The sequence below is a fragment of the Calonectris borealis genome, chromosome 1 (genome assembly GCF_964195595.1).
Source record: "Calonectris borealis chromosome 1, bCalBor7.hap1.2, whole genome shotgun sequence".
Classification (NCBI taxonomy): domain Eukaryota; kingdom Metazoa; phylum Chordata; class Aves; order Procellariiformes; family Procellariidae; genus Calonectris; species Calonectris borealis.
This window is the reverse complement of record NC_134312.1, coordinates 136207369-136229871: the sequence shown is the minus strand read 5'-3', so window position 1 is coordinate 136229871 and position 22503 is coordinate 136207369. Positions and strand designations below refer to the sequence as shown.

Sequence of the window (22503 nt, the reverse complement as noted above, 5' to 3'; positions counted from 1 at the left end):
AGCAGAAGAATGCAATTAGAACAATGCAGAGGGGTGCAGAGAGGGAGGAATGAATGAAGGAACCTACAGAGAAAAGCATACGGTAGATAGAAAAAGGATACAAACAGTAAATAAGAAGTGCTGATTTAATTTCCTCTATACAAATCTGGCTTCACTGGAATTAGCAATTATTCATGACTACATTAGAAATAACTGATTTACATATTGGAAGCAATTTATTTAAATTAGTAATTTTATAGAATCTTTGTTGAAATTGTATATATCTAGCTGCAATGTTTTTTGACTTTGTAAGTACCTCTGAGTTAATCCATAACATTTGAAAGACAGTTATGTATAATATTGCAGTTAATTTTTTTTTTTCATCACTGAAGTAATTTTGATTTGGAAAATGTACCAGTTGTGTTTGTTTCGTTCAATACAGCATTTAGACTGCTTTATTTTCAAATGACAACTCTTATGTTCAAAGGATAACATAAATGCTGTAATGCTGGTACTGTAGTAAGTCTAAGAGCATAAAGAAAGCTATAGTGGGCTTCCAGTTTTGGTAAGTCGCTTAGTAACCTTTTTACATGGCATTTCTGTAGGACTACAGAGTGAACATTTTTTTGAGACAGCAGTGGAACGACTCACGTTTGGCTTACAGTGAATATCCCGATGATTCCCTGGATTTGGATCCCTCTATGTTGGACTCTATTTGGAAGCCAGATTTATTCTTTGCCAATGAGAAGGGAGCAAACTTCCATGATGTCACAACAGACAACAAGTTGCTGAGGATTTCTAAAACTGGAAAAGTTTTGTACAGTATCAGGTAAACCAGTTAACTTTATTTTTTTTCTCTCCATCCCCTTCTTTCCCCTCACTCCCTGTTCTGCTGGATGTAACTAGGCTTACAGAACATAATGTACATATTTAATTTTTTGTTGTCCCATGTGTACAACTGAAATGAGACTTAAGCATAAGAGGGTAGAAGGAAATTTTGCTTACGTTCCTTTGCTAAGCTTTTACTTTTCACAAAATAGTCTGTAAGTGGCACAGCAGTACTTCTGAGTATTGTTGGAAACTTAAGGCTGTCTAATGCTTTAATGATACGCCTCAATAATTCCCATTAGCGTTAGCTCAAGTCACTCCTCTTACAAAGAGAGGAAATCAACTCTTCCATAGTTTGTGGGTTGCAATTTAAAAGTAAAGGGGAATAGTATTTTAAATGACTGCTCAACACCTAAAGTAAAAACATGCTTAAAATGCAATAAACTTGACATGCAAGTCACTGGGTAATCGGATGTATCTATTCACATTTAAAAATAACTGGAATTACGGAAAGCGTTTTTTAATACTAAGTGCATTGAAGTGTGTGTCATGTGACTGGATTTAGGTTGAATTAATAAACACTGACAAAACATGATTTGATATGACTGATGGAGGGGGACATATACAGAGAATCTGAATTGCATTGCACAGGCATAAACAGCAGAAAATAATCTGCAGTATTTATTTGACATTCAGTTTACTGTGCACCGTTAATTGCTTAATATAGGTAGTCAAAGATGCAAACCACTGTATTATTGCTCTTACAATTGTTTAAAAAAAACCTAATTACTGTGTTTTATTTGTGCCTGGGAATGTTTCTCAGCTTTTGCCTTCCTTGCATTGTGGAAAGTAAACATGATAGTATTTGTTTAACAGGTTGTTTAGTCAATTTACTCATCTGTAAGGAAGATTAGTTTAAAAGGTAGTTGTTTTTGACTGGGCAATCTGTTTGTGACCTGCATTTTCATTAAGGAATTGTTATGGATCCAGATTCAGGACAGCTGTGTTCTTTAGGATGCTAAATAAATACCATGACACTTCCTTCATTTATTTAATTCTCGTGGAAATTCCTTGATAAGACTCCAGTAATATTTGGATGGATTAAGCAGTGTGGAACGTAAATGTTTATTGAGCAAGGTTTCAAATTGGCGTACCTGAACAGTTTGAGAAAAAAAATAGGATACAAGGATGAAACTAGTACTAGCAGAGTGATAAATATGCTGTCACTTACAAATATTTCTTCCTTCACCCTGGGAAAGAAATGAATGCATCTGTTTGTTTGAATGACATCAGGCACTGTCTTATTGGAGGCAACAGTGCAGTTGGGTGCTGTTCTGAATGCAGATGGATAATTTTCCTGACATTTGTCCATGGGGGAAAAGTAATATTTCGAGCTGTCATATCACATTTGTAAAATTCCCACACCTAAATGCAAAATAATCTGAAGCAGAGTAAGCAGTATTCCAATGGAGTACTAAGCAAAGCTCATTGTTTCTCATTTGTATCACACAGCAGTAATAGAGCCTTACCTGGCACCTCTAACATGGCATTTAATTTTGAATAGTACTTTACGGTGAAGAAAACTCCAGAGTATGGAAATCTGAAGTCAGAAGTAGGTAGAAAAACTTGTCTTTATTCTCTAGATACTGGGCTAGATGTATCTGTGTGTTGCCAGTCACTTTTAATTTTGCTATGCGGAAACAAACAGGAATATTTTAGTGATTGGTTTGAGTACATTGAGAATGTTATGATGTTGCCATTTTCACTAGTACACCAATAGCACTTAGCCTGGCATCATGATATTTAACATTGAGCATTTAGGGTGCTGTAAATGTTTAAAGCACTTTATGAAGATGTCTGAGAAATGGTGGTGTAGGCTGTTTTGTCGTATTTCCGAATTTAGTAAAATCAAGGACAAGTTTATCTCACATAAATATAAACTGCTTTCTGCATAAAATGAGTTTGGAACTCGTCCTGGTAATTAATGGGTAAGAAGCAAGGTGTGCGTATTATATGGCAGTGGTATTCCTCTTCCCTGTATGCTGCACCAAAAACATGGAAATATGCTATGCAAGAGGCACAACTGGCTTATGCTGTTAAATACTCTCAGAGGCCAGTCCTGCCCTTTCTGAAAAGAATTTGGAAAGTCATCTGGGACTAGATCTCATGGCCCATACTTTACTAAAACAAGACAGTTGGTGTAGGATATGGGTGCTCAGATAAGTCATGGCAGGGTCAGTGAGGGTCTGGCCCGTGTATTAGCCCCACCAGCTTAGCTCTGGGAATTATCTCACCTCATGGTAAGCATGAGGCTCTTTGTCCTTCTCTTAGCAAGCGATAAGCCATCCTGCATTTACTGGTGATGGTAAGCATGATGTAGATTTCCATCGTAGTTTACCTTAGAATACTTAATTATGATGCTCATGCGTGCAGACTCTAGATCTATAATTAATTCTCTGGGAGTTGTTATAGAAAATAAAGCCAGAGTTGTTAATGGTTGATGTACCCACCTATGAATCATATAAGCTTTGCAGTCTAAAGCTATTTTTAGATATTTGCTGCGTGCTCAAATGACTACCTTGGTATTTGTTTTGATCTCAAATAACATGCTATATATACTATATAGAACTATATCAGGCTCTATAACTCTATGACTGGTCTAAACCTTTGGGTACTGCAGAGAGAACTAGAACCTTGGGGAGGGAATCCAGCACTACTCTGTACCACAAATATATGCTATTGCCACTAGAGATGTAACAAGAGCTCTTGGAGGTGCATGTGTTTTGAGAATTCAGCAGTTACAGCAAAGTTATATTCAGCAAACAACTACACTTTAGTCAAGATCAGTCTCAGTTGCATTCTTTGAGCTGCAAAACAGTTAAATAGCTATAACTTTTATTTTAAAGCCCTCTGCAGAGAGTAGTTAACAAGAGGGGTTTGTTATAGCAGTGTTCAATAAAATTAGCTTAAGTTGTGTATATTTTGTATGCTGAAAAAACAATGAGAGTTAAAATCAGAACCCACATAACGTCACCCTCCAGATGCCTCTGACTCATCCACTCCCAACCTTTGAATGATCTCTGCATGGATTGGATTTTGTAGGGGGCTATGCACTTGGAAAGAGTGGCAGCACTGTGTGATGATACTGAGAATCCTGTTCCTGGCAGTCATATTCTGTGTGACACATGGATTTTGCACTGTAGACACTGCTGCACTGATTTTATGTGCCAGGGGCAAGGATAGTATCTTCTCTGGCCCATTGCAGATACCCGGGACATCAGGAAAATGTTAAATAACCTCATAGGAGGTTTTGTGGTCTCTCTGAGCCACCCATTTGTGCTACCTGATTCCCACAAACTCATTTCAGGCTGCCAGCCAGCTCAGAATATTAACATCTGCCAAAAAGCTTATTTTAGCAAAGTGATAGAAAGTGGAATGGTTTTATTTACGGTTTGGTTTTTTTCCTTCATTAATTCCCTCCCTCTCCTTTTAATATTTTCAGGGCATCTCAGCCATATGAGCTTGATGCAGAAGGTGGTATAACTCAGTCGTAATATTGAGCCATGGCACTGAACCTAGAATATATTGGTCAGGAAGGTAAAGAGGCTGTAACTCCTTTTTTTTTCCCCTGCTGCTCCAGAAAACACTCCCAATTGCCTGATAAGGTTGTAGAGCTGTGCTCTGAAACGTAGTGCCAGTGCATTTAGCCAGAAAGAGTTACAAAGCAGATTATTTCATATTCTTAAAACATGCAGAGATTTTAGAAGGTGTTGCGTAATTTGACAAGAGAGCCACTTGGAATTCTAGGGAGGAGATTTCTGCAAATTCACAAATTACAATTCTCCCCCCATGTTTGCTATTCCTGTTCAAAGAGCAATGAAATACTTTGGAAAAATTTCCTCAAGTCTTTCAAAATATCTGTTTTTCTGTCTTTGTTTATCTGCACAGTGCAAGAAATTTTACAGTTATGTAGACAATTAGTTCTTCATGGTTTCAACTCTTGACCTAGATTTAATTGTTAAATGTTATTATGGCCGAAGGCAGAGCGTCTACTAGAGACCAGTACTGTGCTGTTAGGGCACCACGGAACAGAAGAAATTCAAGCTATTAGATTGCTCTCTATCTGTGCAGCTGTTCTGGGGGTGATTACTAGCCCCTCCGTTTGGCAACAAGTAGCTGACAGGATGAGTTGGCACATCCAAAAGCCCTCGCCTGCTATGCAATCGAAGAGAGGTATCCGTGAAAACAGCACATGTATTTGCAATGCTATCTCCTCTGCCAGCTGCCTTACTCAGGAGTTTCCAAAACCAACCCTTCCTAGTGTGGCCATAGTGCCGAGTGACAGAGCACCGAGCCTACTCCCCCCTGCACGCCCACCGCCCCACACACCATTTTGGGTTATATTACGAGTTATGATTACCAAGTCCCTCCCATAAATCATCAGAAGTAATCTACAGCATTTTATAATTCAGCTTTTCTGAGTGAAACTTCTGTGTTTTGTAGTCTCCTCTGTATCTGTGTTCTCTGACCTGTGGGAAAGAAACACAAAGCAGATTAAGGAAATACATAGGTAACACTGCTAGTCCCACTGTAATAGACTATTCATCAGGAGAAAAGTCCACTATCCTTCTGAAATATTTTGGTTTTAAATAAGTTCGGATCTTAGATCTTTAGGGTGGCTACTACAGAATATGCTGCCATGTTACAGTAAAGTCAGGCGTGGGTTTTCTAAAATAATTTTGGGGTACAGACCTTATCAGCTATACGATAATGACGCTCCATTTACACCTGATGACATCGTTGTGTGTAAATCATTCATGGCACAGCACAGTCTAGCCTAACAGAATGGTGGGAAATGTTATGTTTTACAGCTCTGTGTGCATCCTGCGCTTTAATTTGATGACTTCAATTTTATTTTACAATCTAATGTTGTGATTTAAGAGGATTTGGACTTTACTAGCAGCATTGTCTTTCCATGTGACAGATTAGCAGAGCGGGGAGCAGAGAGACTGTTATCATGATCGACATGGCCGTTTACTATGCAGGAACCCCTCTCTCTGACCTCACATAAGCGTATTGATTACCTCAGCTCCTACTAGAATAATACCAATATTGACAAGGTGGAGATTTTCCCTTGGAAGTTAATCTCAATCAGCACAGGAACATTTTCATAGAAAATTATTTAGTTCTCCTGTTGGCAAAACTGCACACCATCCCATGCTCACTGCCCTGATTTTCCAAAAGCATAAAATGTCTTCATATACCTTAAAGTAACTTCTCCACATTAAAAAAAAAAAAAAAAGAAGAAGAAGAATCAATGCAGAAATACTAACTGAAATAGGGCACATATCTAAAGAAGTTTTGGGTTTGACAGCGATTATATATTGTAGGCAGAAGCCTTATAGACATTATATAAATAGTGCTGGAATCGCTAGACCTTATTAAACCGCACAATGTTAGTGGGACACGGTGACTTCCCAAATTGTGGCTGCTATGTGAATCCAGTGAATTCGACAAATTTGTCTTCCCATGGGCATGATTACAATAATAACAATGGTTTCAGAGGCTAAAAAATTGCAGCCTCCTGTGGAACCAGCAGCCGTTCTCATTACGGCTGAACCCAATGTCCTCGGATTATCATTAGCAGCCCACTTTTCACGTGTCCTTTTTCTTTCCTTCTTGCCCTTACTCCTGCCTCTCCTTCCACCTCCACCATCCTTCTTTTTGGGGTCTTTTAATTAAGAGATTCTTTGCACCCTTTGGAGCGGTTTTCTAACACTCTTAACTGCACCATCCCATCACCCACTCTTGTCTTTCTCACTCCCTCCCAATCTACAAATCCAGACTGAGGATCTAGCCGTGGGTTTCCAATACCCTTATTTTTCTGTTGTATCTAAAGTACTTGTTTTGCATAGCAAATAATAAAAGCTACTAAATAAATAATAAAGCCTAATGCGGGTACTTTATTATGCAACTAGCACAGCTATTGTCAAAACCATATTGATCATCCTGCTTAAGGAAAGAATAATATACATTTTAATGGCACAAAATTAGTTGCTTTTTCACTTCATAAGGCATTTAAAGCAAAATGGGGATATGGACATTATACCTGAACATGTACTGCCTCACTTCTTCCTCTAATGCCCTGCATGTCTCCAGCTGACACACAAGAGCAGTGGAGGTGAGGTAAACACAAACACAACAGAAGAGCTACTTAGACTGAAGGACAATGCTGCCAGGAGAACAACTGGCTCTGAACTGGTCATAAGTAAGCTTAAAGTGGAAGTTATAAAGTTTCCAGCCATATACACCCTGAATTCCTAGAACAAGATTTCAACAGAAATAAGGGGGGGGAATGGAACTAGATATCATTAAATGAACCTTGATAATTTTTGAAAGGGATTAGATGATGTGCATATGTGTGATAGCAGATGATCATATCTGATGGCCCAAGACGTCATTTCTATAGTCCTATATTCCTGTGTCTGAAATAAAAAGGAAGACTTTGTTCTAAGTAAAAAAGCGGGAAATACTGTTGGAGACCAATATGTGCACATAAAGTTTTTCTTGGCTGACAGGATCAAAAAATACTGGCAGGTGATTACTTCTGGATGTCTACACCAATGGGATAGTTGCATAGCCAAGACACATGTCTGCGTACCTGTTCTCCTTACGGGTAATGGCAATGCCCGTCCTTGATTGCTAGTGACCAATCACTCCATTTACCCATTGAACTTGCACTGGAGCAGTTAAAGGCTAGGTGTAAAATGATGTAGGTGTGGCAGCCCTTTCTAAATGGTACAAAAAAGCATGTTTTCCTGGAATGTGTTCCCAGGGATGAAGGTCTTTTGCCAATCGCATTGCAATATACAGCTTAGAACAGAGATGTCATCACGCCAGGAGGAAAGCAACACCATACTAAACACACACAGCGGGAAAACTACGGTAGAAAATGACAGAGGAGAAAGGAGAGATAAAATACCGTTCTTCATGGAAAGGAAACAGGTGGTTACAGAATTTAACTGTTACGTGAAATCATACTTGAATTTAATTTCATAGATTTGCTTGAGCAATAATTGGAAAATCATTTGCTGGCAGCTCATGTGCTGGCATTGTGTATCTACAGACAATGATTGCATTACAATGAGAAGTGGGATGCCTGCAATGAGAAATCCACCACCCCACCCCGTGCCAGCTGCTGTGTTGTTAAGCAGCACATGAAGCAAAGCAAAGCACTGGAGGGAGCGAGAACACGCTCATAAACAGCAGTACGTGAAACTCCAGCCTACATCTCGCATTTTACCATAGCAGAGAAGGCTCCACGTCTCCTCTAAGCTTGACTTCAGCCCGTTCCCATCTGACAGAAATGAAGCCGCAGAACATGACAAATATTAGAGAGGAATTCCAGGACTCCTCAAAAATAAGGGAAAAAGCAGACAGTTTGACTGTTCCATTTAACAGGACAAAGCCTGTAGACTGTGGAAATTACCGAATTGACATTCAAAACGATGAGTCAGGTCCCTGAAAAAATAATGAGATGGACTACAAAATGAAAAGCCCTTTAAAAGAAGAATGTCACTGGGAATTTTTTTTTTGGTCTTCTGATATATGAACAGTGTGTGTGTCCTTCTTTCAGGCACAGATAACCCAAGAGAGGGGGCTGGGAGGAATATAAGGAGATTTTAGATTCTTCTCCCTGTTTCAGTGCCACTAGTCTGAATGGCATTTGCTCCTGTGTCATGCGATGTTGTCATGGTTGCTGTGCAACTCCATCTCCTCTGCCAGTTTAATGGAGAACTTTGTCTGCTTGTGCTTAGGTAATATTTTAATGTTATTTCAGCAGCTATAAGGATCAGGAATTTCTTCCAAAGAAAAATGTACCGCTAAGAATATTTTTACCTTTATTGTCAGCTTGGAGCTTTAAGAAAAATACCAGAAATGTTGCAGTTTATGATAGCGTCTTTAGAATTGGCAATACTGAAAAAAAAATCCCACTTGTCTCACTAAGCCCAACACTGTGGGTTTTACACAGGTATAAGACTTTTCATAAAAATGGCACATAGCCAACGTTAGCAGTGACAATGTATATACTTCTTGTGTTCTGGTATTTGCAGCATAAAATCCTAGGTTGTGAAGTCTCCTGTTCCATCTGCTGTGCTGCAGATGGGTGTAGCTTGAAAGAATGAAGGGATGAGAATAGAAAAAAAATGTTATTTTTGATATCGTGCCCACTCATGGTGAGGCATTTGTTGCTATTTATGCTTATGAGGAGATAATCATGCATTTTTTTGGAGACAGAAGGGACTTGTACTCTTATCTCCAGGACTATTTAAATTTCCAGCAGTAATTCTATACTTAATAAGACTGACCCTAGTTATTTCTCATTAGAAAAAACTGTGTGAGGAGGCTGTTTTTCTGTAGTCCACTCACAAATCGCCCTGCTGCAGGATAATTAATGAAAATGGTATTCCCCTTGTCATCAGATGCCTCTTATTGTGATCCATAGGGCCTTTCTCTTGTGGGATCAGCGTCCTCCCCCGGGGCAAGAGTTATCACTCAGATCAAGGGAAGTTTTGGTTGAGTTGCAACACATCAGGCTAAGGCGTGATAGCTGCTTATAAAGAAGTAGTGGGTTAGAATACGGTTTAATGTTTGCTGCAGATTAGGCAATACGTCAAATCCCAGTTAAAATTAGATATACTCTTAAATTTATCAAAAAAAAATTCTTGGATTATGTAATGTGTAAACCCAATTCCCTAAGGGTTTAATACTAGTAGTTCTTTACCTCAGTTTTGTGCTGCAGACCATTCACAAGCCGTCTGTATGTGTAGTATGCTGAAGGGTTTTTGTAGCCTGAGATTATCAGAGAAGTGGCATGATGATGATGAGCATCAGCATTCAAAACCTCTAAGAGAAAGAAAGAGATTGGAGATGATCTTGAGAATAACCTGTTTACAAACATTTTACTCCTATTGAATTTTTTTGTATTAAAGGACCTTACCCTCCACTGATGGTGCTGCTTTGGGGATCAGGTGTCAACAAGTGGAGTGGCCTCAAGGCTTAATACCCCAAAGAGAGGTGGGGGTGGGATTTGGCAGGAACTGGGGTAAAAGAGAGGACAACAGGAAAGGGAGGGGGAAAGTGTAGGAGGAGAGACTAGGATGCTGAGGCTGGGCTCTGGGTCGTGTAGGTGTCTCTGGGAGAGACGTAGGTAGGTGGGCAGACATAGGAGGGGATGGGGAAAGTATCTCCAGGGCCAGAGAAAAGACAGGACAAGGGCAGGAATGGGTGAAGGATGCATAAGAAGCACGGTGTCTCAGTCCCACCGCTAAGCTCAGGACTTGTTTGCACTGAGTGTAAATACCTCTGAGCTCCCTTGGCTGCACATGTGTGTCACCTCCCTCCGCTGGCTTTTCCTTGGAGGATGATAGCTGGCTACAGCTGCTACGTTTAGGGCAGCGGGAGTGCCTGTGCTGAGCTCTGCTGCTGGTCCGTCTGAGGGCACGTCTGCTCCCATCTGGAGAAAACACTGACGTTGCAAAAACAACGTTTTCAGGTGTTAAAGATCACCAGCATGAGGATTTCTGATTAATAACATGTTGTGAGAGATGTTGAGCTGGGGTGGGAGGAGAGACAGACCCACAGCCCAAGTCTGAATGGTTTCTCAGGACATTCTGGTGAAACCTGGGGATGAAAGAGGAGGATTTGAATGAAATGCTGAATGAAGAATTCCCAGCAGTGACCATTGCACTTTGAAGGCATTTAAAGTATCAGCAGATGCTGCTCAAAATGACTTACCTAATGTATGAGGGAAGAGGGTCCAAAGTTTAAGACAGGCAATGATGCCCTGGACTACTTGGATTACAACCCTGCCTCTGCCACAGAATTGCTCAGTAATATTATTGATTTATTTTTTAATTATTTTTGTCACAGTGCTGGCTAATTGCTCATTCTTTGTTTTCTGGCTCTGATTCTGCATTTTGTTCTGTTCTTTCTCTATTTGCACTATTCCAGGGCTCGATTTTTCCTTGACTGCGGGAAGGGTGAGGGAGCGGGGAGGGAAAGGAGAAGAGCAACTTTGCCTCTCTTCTGGGGCATCTTGCTGGCCCTGACGTTGTGCCTGACGTGCTGGGGTGCTGGAGGTGTGACTGTCTCCTATAATATATCCTAAAATATAACCAACCCCAGAGCTATCCCTGAGAGAGCTGTGCAACCTTGATAACAGGAGGTAAAGAATACTCAGGTAACTGAAGACAAAATCAGGTCCTTGGTCAGCTTCTTCTCCTTTCAGCTTTACATATATTGTTCATAAAACTCCTCCCATCAGTATTTTATGGTGCTATGTCACCAAATCTGTTGTTTATGCGTCTCAAATGCCTTGGTGGCGGCGTGACTGAAAAATAAAATAATTGTTCTATTACAGTTTCTTCTGTTTTATTAATGATTAAAACATTCATCAATGTAATTGCCAGTTAAACTTTCACTTTGCATCAAATCTCCAGAGGCCCTTCTTGAATTTGCCAAGTGTGAGACATTCACTTTTCTGAAACATTTTCTGTCAATGACACTGTTATTATAGGCAGTGTGGGTAGCTATAGCTACCTAACACTTTCAATTTCTGAGCCTGTTTCCTTATTAATGTAAACATACAGGTAGTGACATGGCACCTGGGTTTGGAAACACTTGCAGGATCATATTTTTACTGAAAAAGAGTCAATTGCTATAAATTGACCCACCACCATGGACTTCACTGGAGCTACTTCGGACTCCAGCAGCTGAACATTTAGCATGTAGTAATCTTGTTGAAACTCAGTGGATCTGTGGACGATATCAGGCAGTATGGGTTGGGTTCAACACTTGCATTACTCCTAGTAAAAGGGATTGCAGAGGCAAAGTTGTTAACTATGAATGGCTACTCTGCTGAGATGAACAAGTAGAGGTAAAGCTATCAGGGCATGATCTCTCGAGCTAGTCTTATCAATACAGTGAATAGAAATTATTTTCCATTTGTCAGGGTGAGCAGAGAATTTAGTCTTCATGAAAGACACCATTAGTTAGGAAAAGAAAGAAGAGATGTCAACCAACATGTATGAACCAACATAACGAGCATTTTCTCAGCTCACCTCCAGAAAAAAATAATTGATATTTCTACCTAATATCAGTGCAGATAGATCAATTTACCCCTGGGAGGCTTGAAAGCTGCAACTGGATGTATTCGCTTTCTCATGAGTTTGATATTAGACTAATAAAAGAGACCCCCCCTGCCCATGTATATAGTCAAATCCCCAGAGCCTTTGAGGGTTTTGGGGACTAGAAAGGGATGAAGGGGGAAGAAAGCATAGTCAGCGTGCAATCCACACAGAGGGGTGGATAGGCCATGCCTACTTCAATGAATACAAACAAATGACATATTTAGAAAGGCTGCATTTGCGTAAAGGCATGTTTGAAATGAGCTTAAAACATCTAAGCCATATTTAGAAGATGACTGAAAAGAAGGAAGAGAGTTTGATATATCAACATTTCAGAAAAAAAGGCAGAGGCGGTCTTTTGTTAACACTGGAGATTAGCAATTCAAATAGCTCAATCTTTAATCCAGGAAATTACCTAGTAAAAATGAGACTAGTTAACATTTGCAGGGCACTTAAAATATTTAAATGAGGAAAGGGCAGATTTTCAATGACATTTATATGTCTACTAGATATACTTTTTTCTCTAGATGATCAATTTTTTTTTTAATGCTTATGCTATTTGCTCCCAAAGGTTAAAAGGGAGTTTATTTAGTATGGCAGTGTTGAGAGGACTACTGGGGGCTTTTCTTCATCTCAGTGCACTTCACTGCCACAGACAACCTATCTCTAATTTCCTGATATTATCATCTTGTACACTGAAGACTCTGTCAAGAGGAAAATAATGTGACTTTCTCTAGGTAGCCCATGAGTAGGCAAAAGCAGAGATGTTGAATGGGATTTTTGGTCAGGCTGAGATAATTTTGATCTCAGTTACCTAAATATCATGTTCTTGTTATAGTGATTTGATGGCAGGACAGTAGGACTAGAAGGCCCAGTCATGACATCCCAAAAAATTGAAGAAATAGACTGAGAGAGCTTGAATCAGCTGTATGTGGTGATAAGCACAAAATCACCATGGGAGACAGAGCTTAGTGAGGTATTTCTCCATACAGATTGCATTTGTCTGTGAGACAACATACATTCAAGATTAGCAGCTGGCCCGTGGGTTCACTGGTATAATTAAAAAGTTTTTCTCATTGTACTGTGTTAATGTTTCAGTGTACCTTCAAATCTGACAATCTAGTTCTCGTCCTTGATGGTAAATGGGTGCAGAGGTTTTGGTTTACTTGCCTTTTTTGTGTCAAAGTGTTTTTTGTGCTGAAGGTAATATGAACTAAAAATGTACTCTTTTTATATGACTTAACCCAAAATCTTAACAATTCTTCTGTTTTTCAAAGCAGCTAGTTGTTTGTAATTATGTCATTCCAGTATCTTGGTTTGTTAAAAATTGTTTCTTCTCCCTACACATACAAGAACAGAAAGAAAGCAGAGGAGAAGTCTTGAAACAGATTTCAATCAAATGAGAAAAAGTAAACAACTAAAAAAAAAAGAAGAGGAAAGAAAGAAACATTAAGAATATTCCCATGCAAGTAAAATTATGCCTTATCTGGGACAATAACAACTTAAAAATTAAAAGAGAAATTTAGTTTGTATGATAATGTTCCTTTAGGCTTACTTTTTTCTGTCTGCACTCTTTATCTTTTAATGCTATATAATTCTAGCTTTTACTGTATGGTGTTTTTTTCTTTCTTTTAATGGCTAAACAGTAAGAATGAAGGGTTGGAAATGGGCTTCATACACAATAAAAGCACTCTCTGTTGAAAAAAACCCGTAGTTGTTGTTTCCTTCCTTTGCTTTTCCAAAACAAAGCTTAAAAATATGTGTCCCATGACCAGTCATTTCAGCTTTTGCATTATCTGGGTTCAGTATTATACATAAAACATTCACTGGTACATTAGTGGAGAGCATTTCTTGCTATCTTGATGTTGTCTTCTCTGTCCCTGTTCTGCTCAGCCAACGCAGCCAGCGAGCGCCTGGTTTGCTTACCCGCTCTGTCTTCACAGCTCTTACGTCCTTAAAAGCTCAGAGGGGAGAGTGAGTCCAGCCTCTGAGGTGTTAAGATTTGGTTTTGATCCTTTAAACTCTAAATATGGGGCTTTGGCTAAAACCTGTAGATTTCTAACAATAGCTTCTTTTTTTTTCCCTCCTCCAATTTTAGGCTTACTTTAACCTTATCCTGTCCCATGGACTTGAAGAATTTTCCTATGGATGTACAGACATGTACAATGCAGCTAGAGAGCTGTGAGTGTCCAATTGCTTTATCTAGCGAAGAACAAGATTTTACCATAACATTTGGTGGTTAGATAGTATCTACATTGTTGTATTTGTGTGGTGAGACTCAATATTCCTATTTTGTAAGGGAAAATCGTGGAGGAACAGTGCTTTAACTGTCCATCACTGTACCGTGCGGGTCCTCTGTCTCTGTGCTGTTCCTGCTCCCTTCCCTTTCCCCTTCCCGGGGCACATCACCTCACCCATCAGGGCTGCATCACTTCCAGGGATAACCACAGCGATGCTGTGCAGAAGAAATCAAATCTCAGGAAAGTAAGACCAGTTAGTACACAGCCAGGGGTTAGCTATGTCTGATCAAGACAATGGAAAATGGAAGCAACACACCCGATGAAGCAGAGGTCCTGTAGGGACGCTTAGGCTAGTAAGATAAATGGGGCCAAGGCATGGACCTGGGTATCGGCACACACTCATCTGTACCGCGTAGCTGTACCTCGTTCAAGTGTCAGCACACAGCTTGTTTAATTTACCCGTAAATATGTAGCCATTGCAGCCAAAAAGAGACTTCAGTGAGTTGAAGCCTCTCTCGTTCCCCTCGGCACCTCTCAGTGGTAGGTTCACAGGTTTACCAAAGCTGCAGTTTTCTTTTCGGTAAGGGCCCAGCTTTCTGCAGTCCAGTAATCCTTGTTTTGTTGGTGTCCACCAGCTGCATCATCAAAGAATGATGAAAATAAAGCAAAATGCAGACTGATACATAGGCACAGAGAAATGTCATTTCAGTTGTAAACAGTATCTTTGATGGGCCAGCAAAATTATTTTTTAGTAGCAAACCAGGGCAGTGTTTCAGAACATAATGGTGTTACTTGTTGCTCTTAATAGAGTAATAGTGCAGTAATAGTAACTGGTAACTAACAGCAATAGTGCTGTTGTTAATTAGACAGCTTAAAAACATAACTGAGATAACATGTATTGCAATAAAAGACATGCTTCTCAGACATAATAATATTTGCTTTTGATGTTTGCTAGTCAGTTACCATCTAACGAACTCTGATTTCTTTATTGTAGTTGGCTACACTATGAATGATCTGATATTTGAGTGGTTAAGTGATGGACCTGTGCAAGTTGCAGAGGGTTTAACCTTGCCACAGTTTATTTTGAAAGAAGATAAAGAACTTGGTTATTGCACAAAACATTACAACACTGGTGAGCATTATTCTATTTTTTTCTGTTAATTGCTCTAATGGTATCTGTTGTCAATTTGTAAAGGGAAAAGATGGGTAAAATGAAAAAAAAAAAATTGAAATTAAAATTTGATTCAGCTACATTTATTTTTAAATCTTAAAAAATGAAATTTTCTCCCTTTTATTTTTGTTTGTTTGAAAGATTTTGTTTCCAAATTTCCTTTAATTTCATTAAAGATATTCTAATATACATATTCTAATATCCTTAAAATCATTAAGGAATTTAAAATCTTTAAAAACTGATTAAAAAATCCAGTTGTTTTGATTTCCTTAAAATGAAACTTTTTTTAACAAACTGAATTTTTTCTTAAATATTGATTCAGTACTTTTAAAGTACTTTCTGAACTTGGTTTATTTCTTCAGCATATCAAAGTGCCAGGGGGGGGGAATAACAAATTTTCACCAGCCTTTATGTGTCGTCTAACCTATGAAATGTAGTATTTGAAAAGACAATGCTTTCATTGCTGATCTGAATAGTGTACAGACCTGAAATGCTGGAAATTAAATGTTTCCTTAATACTGTAATATTTTCCTATATTTGCTATTTTGAAGTTTCAAATGCTGTGTTTTCTGTCTTTAGATTTACAGAGCAGAGGGAACTCTGTTAAAATTTGGATTTAGCTGCTTGAAGTTTATTTAATAGATACAGCGTTTAGAGAATGCTTTGCTGGGTGCTTGCTGGGATTAGATATAATCCCTTTCATCTAAAATAGCTTTTTCATCATTTCAGCATAAGAGCCAATCTGGTTGCATCAAATACATTTGTTTCATTCTGTGAAATAACACAACATGAGAGGTTCTGTCTCTGCCAAAAATAAGTCACATTCATTCCTTATGAAAAGAAAATTATTGTTTTTCATTTTTACAAATACAACTTCTCATTTTGGGGCCCAAAGTGCCAAGGAAGGAAAACTTTGTGATTCCACAGTCCAAGACCCGTGGAAAGGGGGACTGCTGTGACTTCTCATCTTTTCTCACACTTAAAGGGGGTAATCGAGAGTAAATTCCGATAGACAGAGCTTACCCATTTGTAACTTGGCTGATACAAAGTTTAGCCATTTCCCAGCACATAACTCAAACTCTGAATAAGTGAGTTCATCTGCTTTTCTAATTACTGTCAGATAACCATTTTGCAGGGTCAAACACTGAAAGTAAGAGAGGGGGGAGAGCATGAGCAATAGCTTCCTTGTATACCCATGAAGATTCCCCACAAAGGATAAAAATGCCAATTAATAGCTTCCATTACATATAGTTAAACAAAATGAATGTCTAATAAACAAAAGTTAAAAGTGTGTATCCTGGCCAGGGGAACTGAAAAGCAGTATTCCAGCAAAAGAAAACTTTGCCTACAGGCACCCACAGTGCTGTCTTCTCTGTAGCATGCTCCTTCATGGCTCCTTCAGGTTTGCTGTGAAGTTCAAATGTGGATAAAAGCTGTATTATTCAGCCTTCTCCTCCCACCCACACTGCAAGGCACTCTGTCCAGGTTGCACCGCAGGAATCTGGAGAGCATGTGACAGACTGGGCTACTCTAATGCCGTTGCTGCCACACATGGCCACCCACACCTTTCGAGTCCCCTCCTGTATGGGCAGATCGGTCAGGATCGGTCTCTATCCACAGGTCAGGCAACTCAACAGGTCAGGACACTCATATATGAGCTTCTGTCCTGCCAAAAGATATTATTCAGTTCTTCTCCCCTCCCCTTTTTGCCAAACAGTCTCTGCATTGTCCCTTATGCCAACTCTCGCACCCTGCCATTCAGCTTTCTGGAGCAGAAAAAAAATATACATGCATCACAAAAGGCAGCAAAAAATCTAATTTCCCCTGAAAGGACGAAAAAGGAACAATGCATCGTCAAGCACTTGATCAACCAGGACAAAAGGGGTCTTTTGAAACCATTGGCATGACATCTCAGGAAGGACAGACATTTTTGTACTTGGATTAGTCTGCCTCGAGTGAGAGCCTTCACAGTACCTAAACCACAGTCAGGATACACAGTAATTTGGAGAGCAGCACAGAGTGGCTGGATTAGTAGCTGATGAACTGTTGCAACTCAGGACTCTTCATCTGCTGCTGCACGGCTAGCTCCCCTGTTAGGCAATCCTAAACTGTCCTCCGCTACCCTTGTGGAGCAGCTATTTGTTGTTTGAAGAATTACTCACCTCCCACAAGAGATGGGTTTCCTGGAGTGAAATTCAAAGCAGGCTTTGAGTTGATTTTGCTGTGAGAAACATTCCACAGACACAGGCAAATGACATGACCAGGATGAGAAGGGATGTGATCTACCATAGGACTGTAAGACTAATTGTTTACAATTTGTCTGTTTAAGTACATTTGCTTAATCTCATGTAATTAAAAGAGCAAAATGCTGTCCCCTTTTAATACTAAACATATTTGACTAAAGTAAAATCTTATTAAAATTTGAGAAAAGAAACATTACATTATATTTTTCGGAAGTGAAACAACTGTGCTAATATTAATTTTCTCAGTTAATGTGAGTCAGGGGTCCCATGTGTCTCCCAAGCTAGCGTGCAACAAATGGCTGGCTCGCATTTGTGTATCAGGATCTGCTTGCAGTGTTAGGTTAGGAAACTGGCCATTCATCTAACTTATGTTCAGAAAACAAGATAAAAATGTACAAAAAGCATTTATGAAAGTAATTTCATGTTCTAGGAAAGTTTACATGCATTGAAGTCAAGTTTCATTTGGAGCGTCAGATGGGATACTATTTAATCCAGATGTACATTCCTAGCCTGCTGATTGTCATTTTGTCCTGGGTTTCTTTCTGGATCAACATGGATGCTGCTCCAGCTAGAGTCGCACTGGGTATCACTACAGTTTTGACAATGACCACGCAAAGTTCAGGATCGAGAGCTTCCCTCCCAAAAGTAAGGAAATAATTTTGTACCACCGATTTGTTCTTAGGAAGAAATATTTGTACTAATTTTGAAGTTTCTGAAAGATCTGTGTAAATACGCATCTGATAAGAATACAGGAGAAAGTGGTAGCAGTGTGGTGTTAAAATGTTGCAATACCCTTGCATTTGGATTAAGGCAGGTGTCTGCTGGTTTGCGGGATGGCTGGAGGGCTCAAAGGTATGGATTTTCAATGAGTTTTTACTAGTTTTGAAACTAAGTTTTCAGCATTTAGAAGCCAGATTTTTCTGAAGTATTTAGGTACCTGACTGGATTTCTGAAAGCACTTCCATGAAAATTGGACATTCTATCTGACTGGGGACTTTACAAACTCTGTCTGGTCTTTTCTGGGCTGTTAGACTCTGAAATACCTCGATGTTTCTAGATATGGCACTTAGTCCAATGGATATATAAATATACATAAATATTTATATGTATATATAAAATACATATATATAACACGTATACACCTAGAAGGTTTATCTGGAGAATCTTTTCAGTGAGGAACTGCTGATGTCTTTGCTTCATGGCAGAATTTGTCCATGTTCTCATTCAAGTGTCGTCTGCAGACTTCCATCCTGTCTACACACAAAAATATCCTTTCATTCGAATTTTGTGGTCTTTTTAATCCAGGCCAGATGCTGTAGATGGGTTTACAGATTACAGACTGGATCCTTTGTTTAGTCAGGCTGACAGCTCTTTTCAGCATGGGCACAGCCTGCATAATTCTGCTGATAGCATTCCCAGCAGAATTTCATGTGCGTGCTCAGGCATTGTACAATTTTCTGGAAGAGAGCTCAGAGGTAGATCAGTTTGCAATAGCCTAAGGAGTCATGAGATATACTCCCTGAAGAGTCCTCTTTACAGCAGTCCTGCATCACAGGGACCAGGATGATAAAACTGCTCTAGCAGCAATGAAAGCACAAATTTTGGCTGTTTGTACAGATCATGATCCATTCCAAAAAGCATGTTGTATTTTGTTCTACGTTACCCTCAGTATCATATTTAGTCTCATTCCAAATACTGTAATTTGTTCAAATGGAGCATATATAGGGCAACTTCAAAAACCGCACAGATTGTGTTACTCTTCTGTTGGTAATGAGAAAGCATCACTTAAAAATCTCATAACTACAACAGTTGGTTGAGCTTCACTTGTTCACTTGGAGATATGTGAATTCATATATTATCTTAGAATTTCAAATGGATAATTTCTTAAACATTTGTTCAGACAATTCAGTCAATATTACCAAGTGAACACTCTGAAAAGAAAGTCAACAAAGAGATAATCTTGGCAAGGAGCATACAAGCTCTGTAGATAACAAGTTTGAAATCACCAAAGACTCTGTCTAGATGGTACAACAAGATTCCATGCTGATATATTCCAAGTTTCTTCCAAATTAGAGGTGGCTTGAGAATTAGATGTGGTACAATCACTGTAGTGGAGATTTCCACCCCCATTTCCAACTGGGCAAACATACCCTGCCAAGAAGTTCTGCAGTGTTAGCATGCCCAAAATGCTAATGTTTTAGAAAGATTTTTTTATCATATGCTTTTGATCAAGCTGAAATGTTTCTCCCTTTTGTATTCTGCCTCGTTTGAGTAGAAAAGTATTTGCTGAATAATTTTCTGGGCTTCTGCTGAGTGGAGGAAATACAAAGATCCAGAATATGTTGTCTGTGGCTATTTGATTTTCGGAGAGGTTCTTCTCCAGCCTCAGGATTAAATAGATTTATCTCAGCAGCTGTCAGAGAACGGTGATGCTCTGGCTCTAGTCCACCCTCTCCTAGTGTTTTCTGCTGTGTTCCTTTGCCAGAAGAGACGTACTAAGGAAAAGTACCTCACCAGAGAGCCCAGCAGACTTATTTCAGTCAGGCTACACCCAGTTGTTGCAATTCCACTGTGTAATTCAGCTGGCTGTACTTTACCGCTTTTTACAACTCTCTATAAGTGAGTTAATCCTTGTGGGGGCTTTTGAAGGTGTGCCAGTTGACTTAAAAATGTGATTCGAAGTAAATGCTAGCATACCTGCCAGCTGACTCCCACCTCAGATGAATCAGGTGCCTGAAGAAACACGGGACTGACCAAAACCAAAGTGCTTCAAAACAGGCTTTGTGTGCACATGTAGCTGTATAGCCACGTAGAGCCATACAGGTCTCATGTCACCAGTATCTGATTCCTTACACAAAGAAGAAGCAAGCTTTTCTTGCTGTTGCTGTTGCAGGCACCTAGCTATTTTAAAACCTCATCTGTAACTTAATACCAAAATTGTATTTCTTAATAAAATATGTCCAGCTGAAATGCATTTAGAAATACAATATGAAAAGAATTGAATGAAATCAGTGTTAAATCTGAAGTCCCAAAATGGCTCTTTAATATTTTTCTAAGTCCTGTCTACATATTGCCAAGACGCAGGAAGTTAGGCTGTCAATAAAACATCCATTTAAAAAATGCTCCAAGCATGAATATCTAACAGAATAAGACATGTCAGGAGGGTTATTTTTGCAAGAGTACTGAAAAAACAGATGCAACTTTGCTTTGTGAAAGCCGCCTAGATTTGAATACAAGAGTTATTTTTTTTTCCCCATCCTTCTTTGTGTCCTATTCTTAGTAACGCACATTTATACAACTTAACTTTACCTTTAATTTACCCACTGTCACATGCCAAAAGTTTCTTCTCATTCTTCTCTATTTTAGTAGAGCTTTACCACAAAAAACAACAAATCATCACAACTCACCAACTTTAAAGGGAACAATTCCTTTACCTAAAAAAGGCAAAGAAGAATTGTGATGAGAAGATTCCTGGTTAGTTTTTATTGTCAGTTTCCAAGTTACTGTCTAAATGATTAAAGTGGTACTGTTTAGAAATAATTACCTACATATTGTTCTCAACCCTGGTATAAGATTACATGACAGAGTTCTGTTTGCTTAAAACTGCTCTTTTCCATATTAATACCTAATACACATTTTGATACACAGATTTCATAATGATAGGTCATGGCAACATAGACATTAGGCATTCAGTTATTGAAAATTGAACATAATATTGAGACTGCTGAAAAGAAAAGAAGAGGAAAGGAAAAGAAAAGAAGAGGAAAGGAAAGGAAAGGAAGGGAAAGGAAAGGAAAGGAAAGGAAAGGAAAGGAAAGGAAAGGAAAGGAAAGGAAAGGAAAGGAAAGGAAAGGAAAGGAAAGGAAAGGAAAGGAAAGGAAAGGAAAGGGAAGGAAAGGAAAGGAAAGGAAAGGAAAGGAAAGGAAAGGAAAGGGAAGGGAAGGGAAGGGAAGGAAAGGAAAGGAAAGGAAAGGAAAGGAAAGGAAAGGAAAGGAAAGGAAAGGAAAGGAAAGGAAAGGAAAGGAAAGGAAAGGAAAGGAAAGGAAAGGAAAGGAAAGGGAAGGAAAGGAAAGGAAAGGAAAGGAAAGGAAAGGAAAGGAAAGGAAAGGAAAGGAAAGGAAAGGAAAGGAAAGGAAAGGAAAGGAAAGGAAAGGAAAGGAAAGGAAAGGAAAGGAAAGGAAAGGAAAGGAAAGGAAAGGAAAGGAAAGGAAAGGAAAGGAAAGGAAAGGGAAGGATGAAATTAATTCCAGCTGAGGCTCATGTTTGCTGCACATAAGAGAAACATCTAGAAAACCTCTTCCAAATGAGATGTAATTATATTTATTTGGTAAATTTTGTAGTATTTCTGTGGAATTATTATCTTCATAGCTTTTTGAAATTCTGGCTAAGAACATAGGGTCAAATTCCAATATCATCAACATGGTAGTAAAGAAATCAATATGCATTATTTTTCCTTATTCTTCTACAAAGTTGATTACTTTGTTACAAAAGGTAAGAATAAACCATGAGAGAGTTTACATCCCCCAAAAGCTACTGTTCTAGGAAGGGAGATCTGCAGTGCCTGTTGCAGAAAGCAGAAAGGTTCTCTTCCTCTACAGTTTTAGCATAAGATGAGGAATATCGCGTCCTGCTTCCTTCATGGACATGAAATAATGTTTTTCTATATAGGGTGTATCTGCAGAGAAATATTCACCATGGTGTCTACCTCTTTTATAATGATGAAATTATTTTTGTTTATTCTGTTTGTTACAGAAGACTAGTGAGGGGTCCTGTGACCAGAGTTACTCTTACTGGTTGTGTTAGGGTGGTAAGGAACTCATCCAGAAAGCTGGGGTTGAATACCCTCCCTCCAG

At 39.0% G+C, this 22503-nt stretch overlaps 1 protein-coding gene across 2 annotated transcripts in view; it reads left to right on the top strand.

The window, feature by feature from the left end:
* Window positions 1-22503, top strand: part of GLRA2 (glycine receptor alpha 2) — a 129722-nt gene that overhangs the window by 29102 nt on the left and 78117 nt on the right. For both annotated transcript variants that reach the window (XM_075175828.1, XM_075175818.1), the window contains exons 4-7: window positions 585-808; window positions 14095-14177; window positions 15231-15368; window positions 18081-18295. In XM_075175828.1, the coding sequence (XP_075031929.1) occupies window positions 585-808; window positions 14095-14177; window positions 15231-15368; window positions 18081-18295 (660 nt within the window). The remainder of the gene's footprint in view (window positions 1-584; window positions 809-14094; window positions 14178-15230; window positions 15369-18080; window positions 18296-22503) is intronic.